The 16,136-nt window shown below is 41.8% G+C and overlaps 1 protein-coding gene across 9 annotated transcripts in view; it reads left to right on the top strand.

Annotated features, from left to right (window-relative positions):
* Nucleotides 1-3,937, top strand: part of MBD5 (methyl-CpG binding domain protein 5) — a 329,751-nt gene extending 325,814 nt beyond the window's left edge. For 8 of the 9 annotated variants that reach the window (XM_064484760.1, XM_064484759.1, XM_064484761.1 and 5 more), the window contains 2 exons: nt 355-430; nt 3,331-3,937. In XM_064484760.1, the coding sequence (XP_064340830.1) occupies nt 355-430; nt 3,331-3,402 (148 nt within the window). In that variant the 3' untranslated portion in view covers nt 3,403-3,937. Of the gene's footprint in view, nt 1-354; nt 431-3,330 lie in introns of those variants that run through there. The other variant, XR_010380573.1, reaches the window with a different exon arrangement.
* Nucleotides 3,938-16,136: the final 12,199 nt, after the last annotated feature.

Genomic DNA, 16,136 nt, shown 5'->3' on the forward strand with positions numbered 1-16,136 from the left:
CAGAACAAAAGGCAGTGCAGGGCCGGCTGGAATTGAGAAGGACAAGCAGCATCTACAGGAAAAGAGACCCATGGCCCAGCTTTCCTGCAAAAGCATGACTGTGGAAGAAGTGTATGGAAGGGGAAAGAATCCATTTTCCCCAGTTACGGGTTTACATTTTTCTGTAGTTATGTGACTTTACCATTAGTATTCAGTTGTGAGAATCCCAGTGTTTTGTCATCTGAATTGTGCAAATGTGAATATAAATTGACTTTCTCTCATGGAATTGGTACTTCTGTTTCCTGATTAGGGAATTAAATTGAGATTTTGTTTCTTCAATTTATTAATGTGGTATATTGTCTTCATTAATTCCAGAAGTGGAAAGCTAAATAACCATTTAGAAGCTGCTATTCATGAGGCCATGAGTGAACTGGACAAAATGTCTGGGAATGTAAGTTAATTTATTTTTCCATTATACTGTGTTTCTTTGAAACTAAATTGTATTATACTTTTTGGTAAAGTCTCTTAAATATTGTCAAGCAGCTCACGGAGCAATACTAAATTACTAGGCTCAAAAAAAGACTGATACCAGGAAAGATTAAAAATAACTTAAGAAAAAAAATAACCTAGTAGTATCAACTATGTATTTTTTCTGAGATAAGTAACTTTTTCCCCCTACATTAACATTCTTTTAAAATGTGAGCAGCAAATATTGAAGTTTAATTCACAGCTTTCTGCATGTGACTCTCGGAATAGCAGTGGTCATTATCGTCACCTAAATATTCAGTAATGTAAATTTCACTCTGTCCATAGAACTAAAAGGGAAATTGAACACAAGGTCAAGATCAAGAGTGTATAAATCTCTCATTTCCTTTCTACCATTACGTTTAAAAAAAGCATTTGGCACAAAATTCTGTTGTTAAATTATTTAACACTGTAACCTCTGGTTTTAAAGAAGTAGAGTTGACATTTTCTTTACATTTGTATCGAATGGGGCATGGAATAGTGTTGAATCTGAGAACTTCAATTATTATTCTCTAAATTACATATTGGCTAATGTAAACGCTCAAAATATAATTTTGGTAGTCTCTTAAAAAATGTGAATTATTGAAAGCTATTCAGCAATGAAAGGTAATTTCTTTTCCTTTTACTTAACACTGTGTTAACAAGGTTGAATCCTAACAAGCCATCCAGTGGCTATTGAATGACAGAGGTAAGTTCTGGATTCATAGAATGTTGGGACTGGTATGGGTTTCAGAGATTTTTGTGATCCAAACCATCATTTCAAAGATGAGCGAATTGAGGCCCAGAGAGATTAAATCTCCTGATAGAATTATAGGAAAAGTCTGGAGCAGGGATTATAAACTCAAGCAACTTCTAGGGCCAGGCAAACGATATCAATAAGTAAAATGAGTCAGGTGTAAGGAAATAGCAATTTGAGTGGATTGAGAAATGCCAGCTCAGATGCACTGGTCAAGGTAGGCTGCGCACCGACTCAGCCTTTTTCTCACTTGGGTCTGGTTCTGGTTGGAGAAAGGCTTGCCCCACACAGCCATCCAAGGGCCAGGTTCCTTCTCTATCTAGTGACCACCATTCCCTAGGGCCTCAGAGTGCTCCAGTATATCCTTTGCATCCAGCTCAGCAGGTGAGAGAAGAGTGTGTACACAGAGGACTGCTGGAATAGGCTTTACGGGCCAGACCGGGAAGCTCATCACTTCTGCTGACTCTCCCCTGGCCCGACCCAATCATGTGGCCTCCTTAACTCAAGGGGACTAGTCGTTGTCTTCTGCATGGTGCCTGCTCAGGAAGAGAAATGGGTTGGGCAAGCATCTCTCTAGTTTCTGCTTCAGGACACTCGGTCTTTGTGGCCAGCAGGCAGTCAGGAGTGATGGGGACCATGGCATCCTGGGGGTGTGCTGTCTCCAGGAGGAGCTTCCTGCTCCAGCAGACCTGAGCTGTGTGGGCATTCGTGCCAGTGTTGAAAGATCTTCCCATTTTTCGTAAGATGCTGAAAGTCTAGAAGTAAAATTTCTCATTATTTTAGTGTTGACAACTATTTTTTAAAATATGGCTAAATGGAATACCTTTCCAGGCCACATTTAGTCCACAGGTTGCTAATTTGCGGACCTGAATAAAGGCTTCTTTCCTCAATTTTAAAAAGGTTTCAGTTGGCTCTTTATCAGAGACTAGTGGTTTTAAGGAATGTATATGGAGGGGCTAGGAGGATGAGGCAGTTTGAAAAACTCATAGGTGTTATTTTTAAAATACATTTTTTAAAGGTTTCTGTATTTGACCCTGAATAGCAAATGGACTTTGCTGTTACCTAAACATTATCTTTAAAACATACAATTGAGCCAACTTGCAGTGGATCTCGAGAGCTGATTGTGCACATCTCTTCCTAACTTGGAGTTCTGTAGCTTGAAACTGGCCGTGGTGGAAATACTTATACCACAGAAATTGGCATGTGCTACAATGGGCTTGTGTCCCTCCACAGAGAGCTGGTTGTTAAGCATTTGCTACACCCCTGCCCTGGTGCCCTGGGCCCATCCTGCCTTTCCTGGGTCCTGACCTTGCCCCCTCCTATCGGTACCACAACAGTCATGATACAACGTGGGGCACCTGATCACCACGTGTCCTCTGCCTCTCAAAACCATACCTGCTGTCTGATACCTGGGAATCGAGTTCTGCTACTGCTCCGCCTCTGTTCAGTCTGATACACAGACCTAAATGCTGCTAGTTTCCGTGCTGGTATACGAAGACGAGCTGTATGAATTACTCTTCCCAGACTACACAAGCTCAGATTTGCCAACAGGTGGTGGTGCTATTCTGTTTTTCATCCTGATCCTTCTCATAAACAAACCTTCTTGGGCTGAGCTGTGTGTGTGTGTTTATAATCTTTGACCCTTCTTAGCAGTTAAAAAATATGTAAGGTGATGAAGTAAAGAAGAAGGTATGTTTAGTATAGATTTAGCCACTTTTCCAGATGCTAGTGAAATTAATGACCCCAGGATCTCCGGTGAGAAAGGTCTTCTTAAATGTATGGCAGGGGTAGCAACTGCACCTCCCATGTCTCACAGTTTTTCCAGTTCCTCCTCTGTAGTCCACTGGATGGGAAGTCCACAGAGTTGCTCTGCTTATCAGTTTCCAAGAGTCCTCATCCTCTGTGGTGATTGTGGGCACACTGAGACCTGGGGTCTGGATAAATATTTTAAATGCCTCAGGATAGGATAGCAGGGATTGAAAATGAAAGCCAGAGTCTGTTCCCTACCCTGTTTCTTCATCACAAATCATATGGTGTTTATGATTTCAATCTCTGTTGTTGTTTTTTCACCCCTACCTCTTTATTTCCAGGTTCACCAAATCCCACAGGGAGACAGACAAATGAGACCTCCCAAACCCAAGAGGAGGAAGATCTCCAGATAACAGGGACTACTCCACCAACACGCAGTGTTTCTTAAAGGAATATGCACAGATGTATCTGTATATAAGTATTGATATAGCCACTGTTATGTCAATATTTATACTGTGGCAGATAGATACCACCACAGGGTGCTAAAAGATGATACCGTGATACAATATTTTTTTGATCAGGAAGGATAGTGAATGCTGGAAAACCAATCGGAATCCTGAATGATGAGAGTGATAAGTGGTCAAGAGATTACTGAGAAACTCTTTTTCTATAATACTAAAATTGTGATTATAAGAAATAGTCCAAATGTTTCTGAAGAATTTTCAGTGTTGTATATAGAAAATACAGAATTTCATGGTGATATCAGAAATGTAAATAATGTACAATATTGTCATGTACAAGCGTACCTAATGCACACTTTATCTTTTATTGTACAAAGAAATAGTGTACAAAATTCTTTGGTTTCTATGGAGTACACCTACCAGAGACTACCAGTGTAAAGTGATAAATAAAAATACAACCTAAATGCTTTTCTATGATAATGTAAAAGATGCTGTTTTTGTACTTAACAGCAGAGAAAAGGCATGATAATGTTATTACCTGAATTATGACATACACTGCACACCACTGAGTGTCCATTTATATTGTCTGTTTGGAATGAACCTTGCCTGGAAGTGCTGGACTTGATTTCGGGTGTCTAGGAAATCGAAACCTTGCAGATTTCTAAAGGGATGAGGGCTCACAGGTCTAAATTAAGAATTCAGAAACTGCAACCATTTGTTGCGTATTTTTTTTACCTAAGTTTTAAAGTAGAATAGGTTTTATATAAAAAAAACTTAGATGGGCTATTTTACTCAGTCATTTCTGTAGTTAACATTTGATAGCCACCTGTTGAACTAGGTAGCTTATGCTGGACCACCGTTGAAGCTCAGAGTTGAGTTTTCTTTTTTGCAGACCATACCTGACAAGATAAAACTTTGTTTCCATACATGGAGGCAAAAGCTCCACTTTGAAACCATTATCAGAGGTAAGGTTGATTATAATTAATTTTTTCTGTAGTAGCAAAAGTAAATACAAATCATCAAAGAAAGTTTTATATCCACTCATCAGTATTACTTAGACCAGAAGTTAAGGTGGCTTACGAAATTATTAGCAATGGTAATTTTTTATCAGTATTATGTAACATATCAGATTTATTTTATTTAAATAATTATTTATACCATTAACAGATTCTTATATATATTAATGTGGCTGAAATGTGCAGGTTAAATCTATTAACCAAATTATTTATGTTATATTAAGTAAGGAAAAAAATGTGAAACAAATGTAGAGAGAAAATACTACATTGCAAGTATACAAACCTTAAACTGTGAGCCATTGTAAAGTACAAGGTTATTAATAAGAAACGTAGCACAATATAATTTTCCGTCTTTTTTCCACAGTTTTTGTGGTGGTGGTATAACCCTAGCTCCCAGGCAGTTGAGCCAAGTTTCAGGCCAACAGCCTGACTTCAATTGATGGATTGTCAAAGGAAGGGATCTGTTATCCCTTTATTCTTAGAACCATCAACCCGGCCTCCAAACCCTTGACCCCTCGGAGAGCACGGCCTCTTCCCCTCGCCTGGGGCTTACTCAGCAGCTTAATGCTTAAGGCCCTCCAGTGGCAGGCTCTGAACCCTCTAATGCCCACCACCTCCCTCTTCTTTTCTCTTGTCCGCAACCCCAAACTCCTCACTCCCGTGATGTAGCAGAGTTCCAGTAACTCAGGAAAAAGGAGACCAAGGTCATTCCTTCATTTGGTTTCTTGGGGCCACAGCACAGAGCACTCCATCTGGGCTCACTTTTGATATCAACGGTTCTTAGTTCTTCCCCCAGGTCTCCTGTGTCTCTCTGTCCTTTTCACTCCCACCCTCACTCCTACCCCCAAGACTGATGGAACGCAACCGGCTACACTGGGCTTCATGGCCTGGAGGCAGGAACCCTTCCTCCTGGGGGTAGGTTGAGTTTGTCTTTCATTTAATGGTGGGACTGCCTGCCTGTTTCTTCACACAGTCACCCCAAGTATTCTTTTGTGTACTTTAGTTGACGTATTTTTGTTGTAAGTTGATGTGGTTGGTATGTTTAAACCATTAGTGTTGTCCTTTTTTTTTTTTCCCAGCAATCTGCTTTTCTACTGTTTTGTCTACAGGGTGGTTTTTATTGACAGATTCCCAGCATATGCGTGTGTTTGTGTACTGGGTGTGTCTGCATATACATGGGTGTGTGTGTGTGTCAGTGTGTAGAATTTTTTTTAGCGTTTGCTTTTTTGTCTTCAGACTGAATTTGTGTCATCCAAGCCTTCTTTCTGATATTTTAAGGTTTGTGCTTCCCCACCCATGAATACTTTACATCAGTAGATCATGTAAAGTATGTTTGTGCCCATGATGTCACTGGCTGCTTATGGCTCGATGTGGGTGCAGGGTGTTGTTTCAGTCCACATGGGTGTTTTCCCCTCTCTTTTGTAGTTATATGGTTTCATGTAAGCAGTTAATGTAAATATTGTTAGCATTACAGGTCATGCAGTGCTGTAACATTTTTTTAAATGTTGCACCTACTTTACAATTAAAAACTTGGTCACTCACACTTGAATTTTGCCCATAGAGCCATTTCTTTCTCTTTGTATTAAAGCCAATTCATTTTTCAAAAGGAAGGCTAGCCCTTCAACATTAGCACATTTTTTATTTCCTAAAATAAACTTATTTTTTTCCCCAACAAATCTGAAGATGGAAACAGAAAGGAAAATTTTTGCTCCTTTAAAGAAAGTAATAGTCCCTTTTGGAAAAGGAAATCTGATTTTATTTTTTGCCCTTTAATAGTCTTAGGAAGCACAAGGAGAATAAACTACACCTTTAAGTAGTTTTTAAAGATTATCTCAAATGAATGAGCACTAACTGAGCAGCTCTTGTTTAATTTGTCTTGTTTGTAGCATTAAAAGCAATCAGGGTTTTTATTTATTTAAGGAAACGTTTTTGGTTTGTACTTTTCAGCACCACTGTGCATGTAAATTCTCTGAGAAGAATATTCATTCCTTGTGATATCATGGGCCACTTTTAGTCTTTTATTTGAACCCTGACTTTGAGTTATTTGCTGTATCTGTTTTTTAAGTGAACACAACCTTCTTTTTTGAACATAACACTGCAGAATTTGGGTAGGAGTGGAGGGTGATTATTCTGCTTTCTATGAGTTTTATGAAGATTCTTAGCTGATTTATCCCATGAGGTAATTCTTTTTTCATTTCAGACCATGATAACACATTGTAGTTAACTTTGGTAATTTTCCATGCACTTTGCAATGTTCCCTTGTAAGTCACAAGTGGTTTTGCATTGAGATTTTAAAATCTAGGGTGCGTGTGACATTGCTCTTTCTGAAAAGAAAGCAAAGATTCTAGACCTTACCGAAAATCTGATATCTTGTTTATTTTGCCCATTTATGCCCAAGTGGTGTAATGCAAGACTCAAGACTTTTCAATGTTGTGTGTAGTGTAAAATGAGTTGTGCATTACTTGACTCTTTTGGGGACTATGAACAAGTTATATCAACCAGCCAGAACTGTAATATTGAATTAGTTTATCTTTTTCTTTCATTCACTCTATCACATTTGCATTAGCCAAAGAGATAAGAACATTAGTGATTCATATGTGTAAACAATCCAGAAGTGAACATGGGATCAGTAAGCCGAAAAGCAATAAACAACTCAAGCTTGGGAATCCTGCTAACAGTGGGGAGTCTGATACAGAAAAAATATATAAAAAGCATTATCTTCAAATATGAAAGATTAACTTGTATCTACTGTAAATATGTATTATCAGCCTTATCTGCTTTTATACACACTGTGTGTGTACCTCAGTGATCTTTTATAAACCAGAAAAATGGTTGACTTAATAATTTGTTATGTAAATACAAAGTTGTCTATAAATTGGAAAGTTTGATGCCAGATGGCTTCACAATATACAAATGTGTTTTGTAACATCATGCCTTTATGGATTAAGTATAAATACACTGGCTTGTCTGTGTAGAAGAGCAGCAATTTACATTTCACCTGCATATCCGATGGATATTTTTATCCAAATGGTTATAATCTTAGGAAAAGAAAATGACCTGAACATTTTCAATGTGAAAAACAAATATGGTTTTGAAGCCACCAAAATGTTTCACACTCAAGAGTCTGTTCAATGCCACACCGAATGCCTTGTATTATGAGATTTCCATTGGCAATTCATTGATCCGGGACTGGGAAACCTTGCCAAATGAAATTATTCTACTTTAGAAATAGGCTGTGCATCTTAATTTCTACATCACAGGGAAGGGAAGAACCACAGCCTTCTTACTGCTTTTTAATGTGTTCTTTTCTGCTTTGTTTCCATACCTCATGGAAAGCACCTCACAGACAAACAGGGCTTAGTTCCTGTGCGCCAGGATGTCTCGGAGTGTCACCTCAACGCGGAGCTCCTCAGCCTCAGCGCTGTTGACATTTTGGGCTTTGGGGTGAGCTCATCTTTGTTGTGGGGGCTGTCCCGTGCACTGTAGGATGTTTGGCAGCCTCCCTTGCCTCTACCCACCAGATGCCAGTAGCATCCCTTCCAAATTGTGACAATCAAAAATGACACCAGATACTGCCAGATGTCTCTGGGGGTGGGAGTAGGGGGTGTGGGTGGGAGACACTTAAAGTGAGATTTGAAAACCACTGCCTTAACAGAATGAGTTATGGAACATATGTCTGTGTAAAATGTGGGCATGTTTTGCATGCAGTAATCAACAGGAAACTGATTCCTCAATCAAAATCCAAAACAAAACCCATGCCAAAGGAGTGCTTCTCAGTCCATAGTTCAGGAAGTGAATACATTAGCTTCAGTCTCATTTGGAACACATTTGACACTTTTGGTCGTAAGACTGACCGGGACAATCATGGTTTGAGAACTCCCAGGTAAGGCCTAGGGGAATTCCTTAAGTACTGTGGTTCAGAGTCTGCGAGAAGACTGCTGGCCCACTTTGGTGGAAGGCTTCCCAGTGACAGTGCAGCTGCCTCCCTTGAGTCAAGATGAGGAAGCTGGCCAAGGGGAAGTGTGAGTATGTGTGTGTCTGCTTTAACAGCGCTCTGCGGTAGCCTCCTTCAGGTTATCGTTAGTTTTGGTGTGATCCTCTTCTGAGTTCTGACGGAAGCAGTTCCGTAGATCTCGGAGATACACTGATACATTTATTCACTCAGTAAATATGTGTTGAGTTTCAGTCTATGCTGCACCCCACACGCAGCGACGGGGATGCAATCGTGAGTAAGACAGACCCCTTTTCTGCCCTCACAGAGCTGCCCAAGGAGCAGGCCACTTAGACATGTAAGTACCACAGAGAGTGGTAAGGGCTGGATAGGGCAGCACGTTGCAGGCCCCTGGCCCAGTTTAATGGGGACGGGGCTTGAGTGAGGATGATCAGGGAAAGGTGAATTGGAATTAGGCAAAGGAGAAGTGTGCGGCCTGGGGGACGGTAGAGGAGAGCTTGTCAGGGGCAGAGAGAAGGGCTTGTGTGACGCCTGGAGATTAGAGGAAGCAAGGGCAGAGCGCGAGGGGAGTGTGTGGAGAAGTGGGGCACAGAGCAAAGTGGGCGTCCAGGCTGGTCTTATCAAGGCTGCGCAGCGGCGTGGCGGCAGGGGGGGCTTTGTAGGGCTTTAAAGAGCAGCTGAGGGGATCAGCTTTGTGGTTGAGAAGGATTATTCTGGCGGTGGGGTGGAGAACCGGCAGTTGGAGGGGGACGACATCAAGTGCAGCATTTTCTTTTTGTCCAGTTGATTTACGGTCCTCTGTTAGTTCCACGACCTAGTGAGTAGCAATTCAAGATTTTTTATAGATCATTCTCCACTTAGAAGTTATTGTAAAATGTTGGCTATATTCCAGTTGCAGCATTTTTTTAAAAGCAAAATTTTTAAAAGATCTGGTCCCACCGTAATTCTTCATATTACATTGCTGAGCGAGTTCTATCCCAGTCGTGAGGTACGTATCTAACTCTCTTTGTGTAAATTCACTTTAATAGTCACGAGGAAATGCCATTCGGCACACGTACAGCTACTGCCGGCAACATGGTTCCCTATTTCTTTCACACAAATGAGTGCTCTGTCAGTAGAGCAATAATGTTTCTACTCTGACGATCAGAGTTTGGGAAAGTTTGAAGTCCCAAAGCATTCTTGGTAGATTGCTAGAGAGCGAGGCCTGCTTCCTAGAATACACAGGTGAGTGCAGGTCGGGTCCAGGCCATTGGCACCATCTCTTTATCCTTCACATGGCACTAGAAAACAGGAAGTTGCAGAGATGTCGGAGGTACCAGGTGGGCAGCAAGGATCATGAAAGCACAGGAAAGCAGGACCCCAGGGAGTCAGCACCCAGAACAAGGCCATCTGGCAACAAGGACCTCTGCTGTGAGACCACAGTGGACTTTCATCATCCATTCTGGCCTGTGATTATCTACGTGCCCTTCAGGGTATCCCCAACCACAATTAGTCACCTCCTGCAGTCAAGGAACACTGGCCTCGAGGACTTTTTAGAGCTAATTATCACTTGAAAAAAAAAAAAAGGCAGAAGCAATGCCATAACAGGCATCCAATCCTATGATCCAGATGCCCTCAGATAGCCCTTCTCTCCAGCACAGGGTCCTGTGCACAGGAAATGGAGGCTCAACAGGGAGGCGGTCTGTTATAACGTTTACAAACTGGGCCTAGGAGAGGGGTCCTCTCGTCCAAATCTACACTGTGCCTATAACCAGCTGTTTGATTTGGGAAAGTTACTTAACCTACGTGTGCTTAGCTTCCTCATCTGACAAAGAGGGACAATGACAGCATTTCCCTCATGGGCTTAATTAGGGATTGAATGAGATAATATGTTAGTCTATTTGAAGTACAAAAAACAGTAGTTCTACTTAAGGAAACATTGCTTACATGTCCTGTGAGTTCTGGTCAATTTATATATATATTTGTGTGTATGTGTGATTTACTTTTTACTTTGTTTCCTCTCTAACTGCGTTAACAGTATTTTCACCATTGAAAGGTGAACATTTTCCCCAGCATTAAAAAAAAAAAAAGCCATTTGAGTTGTTCAGCATATTAAAAAAAAAAAAAAGGAGCAGATAAGCTCTTAGTGCCTCGCATATCACAGGTACTCAGGGAACGTGCCTTGTTAGGCTGCAGGTTGAAAGGTTTCGATGAGAAGAGGGAGCTTGCTCCCAGGGAAAGGTGTTGTCAGACATAAGGAGGAGCTGTGGGGAGAGTGGCTGTCTCCCCAGGAAACCTTTAAAGGTAGTTGTTTAGCTGTCCAGGGCAGCACTGAGACCTTTTCTGATGCTCCCCGTCCAGACCAGAGTTTCTGAATCTGCTGCCTGGGTGTTTCGTAGGTGAATTCCACTGGCATAATGCCATGTGCAGAAATGGACCAGCAAAACGATGTGTCAATAAGCTAGTCTGGAGAATGATTTCTCCATGAAGTGCATTGGCTGTGGTACCCAGAGCTTCTAACAGAACTTCTAACCTTCAGTGAAGTTAGAACCAGCTCTTCAAGTAAGTAGCTCAAGAAGACGGAAAAGTGTAAACAACAAAATCAGTCAAATTGGGGAATGTAGAGACTTAAGAGACTGAAATTTGGTGTCCTTGTTCTTGCCACTGACTGGCTCCCTGATTTAAGACAAGTCATTGAGAAGGTCCTGGGGCCAGACTCCTAGGGTGTGAGTCCAGTCATTCAGTGATTGTATGACCTCAGGCAAATTACTTCCTTTGTGCCTTAGTTTCATTATCTGAAAATGGGGATAATAGGATCATGAAGTTGCTTGAGGATTAAATAGATTAATAGATTAAATAGATTAATCTATGTGAAGCACTTAGAAGAGTATCAGGGGAGGTTATAGCTCAGTGGTAGAATGCATGCTTAGTGTGCATGAGGCCCTGGATTCAATCCCCAGTACTTCTATTAAAAAAAGAAAGAAAGAACTCTAATTACCTCCTCCCCTCAAAAAGAAGTATGTCGAGCGTAGAGTAAATGTTATGCTGGTCTTATTAGTGTTAACAATAGCGGCAGAGCCTCCATCAGTTCCTTTATCCATGGATGGAAATGACACAGCCCTTGCTTACCTTAAAGAAAGAACCGGTCACTTCAGGGGGTCCTGCTGTTCACATTGAACCATTTCTTTCTCTTCTGTGATTTAAACACAGGTGCTCTTGAGAGAAGTAAGACTCTGAACCAAGCAAGTGTCAGGAAGTTCCCAAAAGATTTGACAACACGGAGGGTGGGAAGAAGGTGTTCTTAACTAGCCTAGAGTGAGCTGTCCTCAGAAGAGTAGCATGAAGATGAAGAGAGAGAATACCCTGAGGCATGCTTTTAAAAGAGGAGAGGGAAGAACCAATGATCCAGGAGTATTTTTCACTGCTGTTAGGGATTGTTATTTACTTCTTAATTGGAAGTTTATGTGTAAATACTGTAACCTAGATTTTTTTGTACCTAGACCAAAAAAAAAAAAAACTAGGTGCAGTATTGAAGTGTATGAAAAATACTTTTCAGGCTGAAATATTAGTCACATCTTACTGAAAGAGGGGGCAGAATTTGTCAAACACTGGTGCAGGGAGTAGGTTTATCTGAATGCTTAGTTGCCAGGGGCAGGGCCTCTTTGGGGTTTCCTGTCTTTTTAGCAACCTGGGCCACTGTGGAACACTGCTTGTCAGGAACATGGCCAGGATGACTGGTCGCCCGCCCGAGGCTTTGGTCCCTGGACTATGACTGAACCCTCCTAGAACATAGCTCTCCCTGCCAAGTTAATCTTAAGCAGCTTTCATGGTCAGGGAAGATATCCTTAGGAAATCTTCTGAGACCTGTTACAGGCTCTGTCCCCCTTTTCCAATCAAATAAGGATTATCTAGAATTGGTAGGTTCCTGCAAATTTCAAAACAAGCGTGGAAGTTCAGACGCCTGTGATTTCAGGTTGAGTCTCACTATTCTGGTTTATTTGGCAAAGAGTGGGAAGCAAGAATTCACAGGAGCTGGAAAAGAAAGCATGCAAGAACTGGCGTGGAGTAACACCCTGGCTCTCTCTGGACAAGCCATCTGTCTGAGCAAGGGTCGGCAAAGCTGAAGAGAGACTCCCCCGACCCCCATCTTTCCCTTGGCTTTCTAGCTCTTCCCAAATGTCCAAGGTGATCGTGGAGCAGGTGTGGCTTCCTAGGAGGAGGAGAAAGTCTGTGCACTGTGTTTCTGTGCTTACCAAGGCAGCCAGGTCAGCCAAGAGGTCAGGCCATAGAGAATACCATAGCTTTCTAGCAGAAGACAAAATAAAAAAAGAGATGTGGTTCCTGCCTCAAAGAATAGCTTTTTCTTGTTCTAAAGCAGTGGTTTCCAAACTTTATTATCAGAAATCCTTATCAGTATGATAAAAATAAAGTTGAAGACATACTACACACAAATATACGTGTGTGTGTACTACGTACACTCCTGCATTAATATGTTCTCTGTGTTATAAAACACCCAAAATAAAAATTAGGAAAGATCGAGATGAACCGAACAGAAATAGAAGTTTTTATTTTTTCCTCTCTCACCCTAGTGGATTATCTTGCATTGTGCCAGGGCTGTGTGCACTCAGCTTTGGAGATCACTCTAAGTGATGAAATGCTGGGAGGTCATAACATGCTGCTCTGATAGCAAAGGCAGTGATTGAACCGAATTGTCAACAAGAGCTCCTTGAGGAGGGGCCCAGTTTTTCTTATTCGACTTTCTGTGCTCAATTCTAATTAAATGGTAGATAAAGGAAAGAAGAAAGGAAGGAAAGCATACGAAAAATCTGATAACTGACATGGAAACCATGTTTTATATTAGGTTATATGAATAACCCTAATCTTTCCATAAGCTCAAAGTGCTTTTCAAATGCAACTCTTTGGATGTGAGACAGGGTCACCTGCTCAGGAGGGTTGCTGATCCAGTATGCAAGGGCCAGACCGTAGGCCCAGCACTGCTGCTGCTGCTCCGGTAGAAGAGGGCTTGACAGCATCATGGGAGAACTGTCAGCTCACACACCTGGGTCAGACACCCTAAGTGTGCACTTGCATGTGTACTCTGTGCACTCCCAGCCTCAGGAAAGTTCTGGTGTGTGGTTCTAGGCAGCTCATTCATAAGGTCATAGTATTGTGGAAAAGGAGCTGAAGTGGGTTCTAGTCCCATCTCATCTGTGTGACCTCGGGCAAGTGCCTTAACTTCTCTCAACCTGAATTTTCTCATCTGTCCCTAGGAGAACTGATATTACCCCACAGGGTTGTCATGAAGTTCACATGAACATACATATGAAGGTGCTTTGCAAAAAATGCAAAATGTTGTCTATTGATGGCATAAGGTATTGACTCATATATTAAGGTCGTTTCAAGGCACAAAGATAAACTGCCTAGAAATCTTGGAGTTAACTATCCTGAGACACTTTTTCTTGGGGAGCCCAGCTCAGAAGGATACTGGCTCACAGTAGATTTCTGATCTGAACCTAGAGTTCTGGAGACTTTATAAGCCTAAAAAATAGACAATGGTGACTTCCAAAAAGCAATTCGGGTAGACATCCATTTCTCCAAATAACGCCAAGATCTCCAAGGGAGGTAAATTGTTCATTTATTTGTTCATTCAATAAACATTTATGGAGCATTTTATCTTTAAGATAAAGGCCCCTCCCTTTAAAGGCTCTTGTTCCAGTGAATGAGAAAGACTTGTGAACAATAGTTCCAATACATTGACAAGAGCCACAAATCAGGTGTGAATTACAAAGAGCTTTGGATGCTGGGAGGCTTAAATATTGGGGAATCAGGTAAGTGACTTATGGAAGGGTGGGAATTCAGGCAGTACCAAGAGGGATAAAGGACACTCAAGAGAGAGGGAAAAAAGTACAAAGGCCAGGGCAGGATGGGGGGTTGAAGGGGTAGAGAATAGCATGGCTTTCTGGAAACTGGGAGAGACTCAGTAAGTCTTTGAATGTGATGTCCAGGAAGGAGAAAGGTAGACAATAAGCCCAGAAAGTAAGCAGGAGTCAGCTCCTGGTAAAAGTGAGGTGCCAGCAGGTCTTCTAGGCCAGCAGAATGTGGAAAGCCATTTGAAACATTTTAAACCAAACGAGCAATTCCTCTATATATTTATTGTGCACTTGGCACATGCCAGCACTATTCTAGGATACAATGGTAACTATGGCTGCCATGTTCCTGCTCTCACAGAATATACAGTCTAGTGCCAAAGACAGATACCAAAAAATTATTAAAGTGTAATGAGTGTTATGATGGCCATCAGATTCTATGGCACCATACAATGTTGTTTTATAAAGGTCACCCTGACCATAGAAGAGGGGTGGCTAATTTTTCCTATCCTCCTGGGAAAATGCCAACAGCTCAAGTTTACTCCACTGACCTCAAAGCAAAAACCCAGTTTCCTTCTGAGAGGCTAAGTCAAGATATCACTGACCTCCAAAATTAAGGCATGAGGAATGACCAGGCTAAGGTCAGCAATTTAATTGGGCTTTATTTAGAACCCAGAGCCATAAAGTTGGAATCAGAAAGCCTATACTGTGATCTCAGCTCTGTTCCCGGTTATCCATGTGACTTGGTCAAGTCACACTACTCACTGTGCCTAATGATCTTAAAGGAACAATAGAGCTCTTCTTTGATTAATGTTCTGAGATTCTATGGATGAGGGCTAGTGATCAGCTTGTTCTAGCTAATCCATGTTTATGAAGGAGACTTTTGCTAGGGCTTATGGTGCTCATCTTCATCAGTTCTACCTACTCAGGGTAGACAACGAAGAGATGGTCTCCTGAAGCACTCTCTCTGTATAACTTGGGTGCCCCCCAACCCCTAGCACGTTACACTCTCCTTTTCGTTGGACTGAATTAAATCAAACAGATGTGGTAACCAGAAACAATCCAATTGATGTGTTCATGTTGTTCTTATATTTCACAGCAGGCTATTATCTCCCCTGGAATAGATTTTTGCCTTTCTCTTTTTCACTATAAAGATTATATGAGGCAAAACTCCTGAGGCAAGAAGATAATGCTTTTTTCCAGGACCTGAACAGGAAGCCGCATAGGATGAGCTTTGAGGGGCACGAGAAACCCTCACCAGCCCATCCCAATGTCTGTCCCATGTAATTCCCATGGCCAAGATTTACAAATCCCCTAAGACCAAAGAAACGACCTGAAAACCTGATAATTGTATCGAGGATGGCAGAGAAGATGGGGGTGGCATATTCCAGTGTCACATCCTTGCATCCTAGGGGACAAAAAAGTGGTATATTTGTCAACATGTCTAAAAATGAGGCCACTTAGATGATGACATGTGACTCATACGTTGCCCTGCAACTATGATATTCACCCATGAAAAAAGCTAGGAAATAAGAACAGAGAACATAAGTGGCAACTCAAGGTTCACCAGTGCTGTGTGCTCATCACCCGTGTGTCCCTACCCAAGCTCGGTGAGGTGCTTGTTGCTTGAGGTCTTGGCTGTAGTCAGATGGTGCCTGAGGAGTCATAATGAATGTCCAGTGGCTGATTGATGCTAGCTGTCAGCTGGGACCTCACCTGGCATTGTTGGCCGGAACACTTGCACATGGCTTCTCCGTGTGCTCTGGGCATCCTCACAGCATCGCGTCTGGGTTCCAAGAGCAAGTGTGCCACGACACATGAGGAAGAGCCAGGTGGAAGCTGCATCGCCTTTGCTAGCGTAGCCTCCTAAGT

This window comes from Camelus dromedarius, chromosome 4 (assembly GCF_036321535.1).
Source record: "Camelus dromedarius isolate mCamDro1 chromosome 4, mCamDro1.pat, whole genome shotgun sequence".
NCBI lineage: Eukaryota > Metazoa > Chordata > Mammalia > Artiodactyla > Camelidae > Camelus > Camelus dromedarius.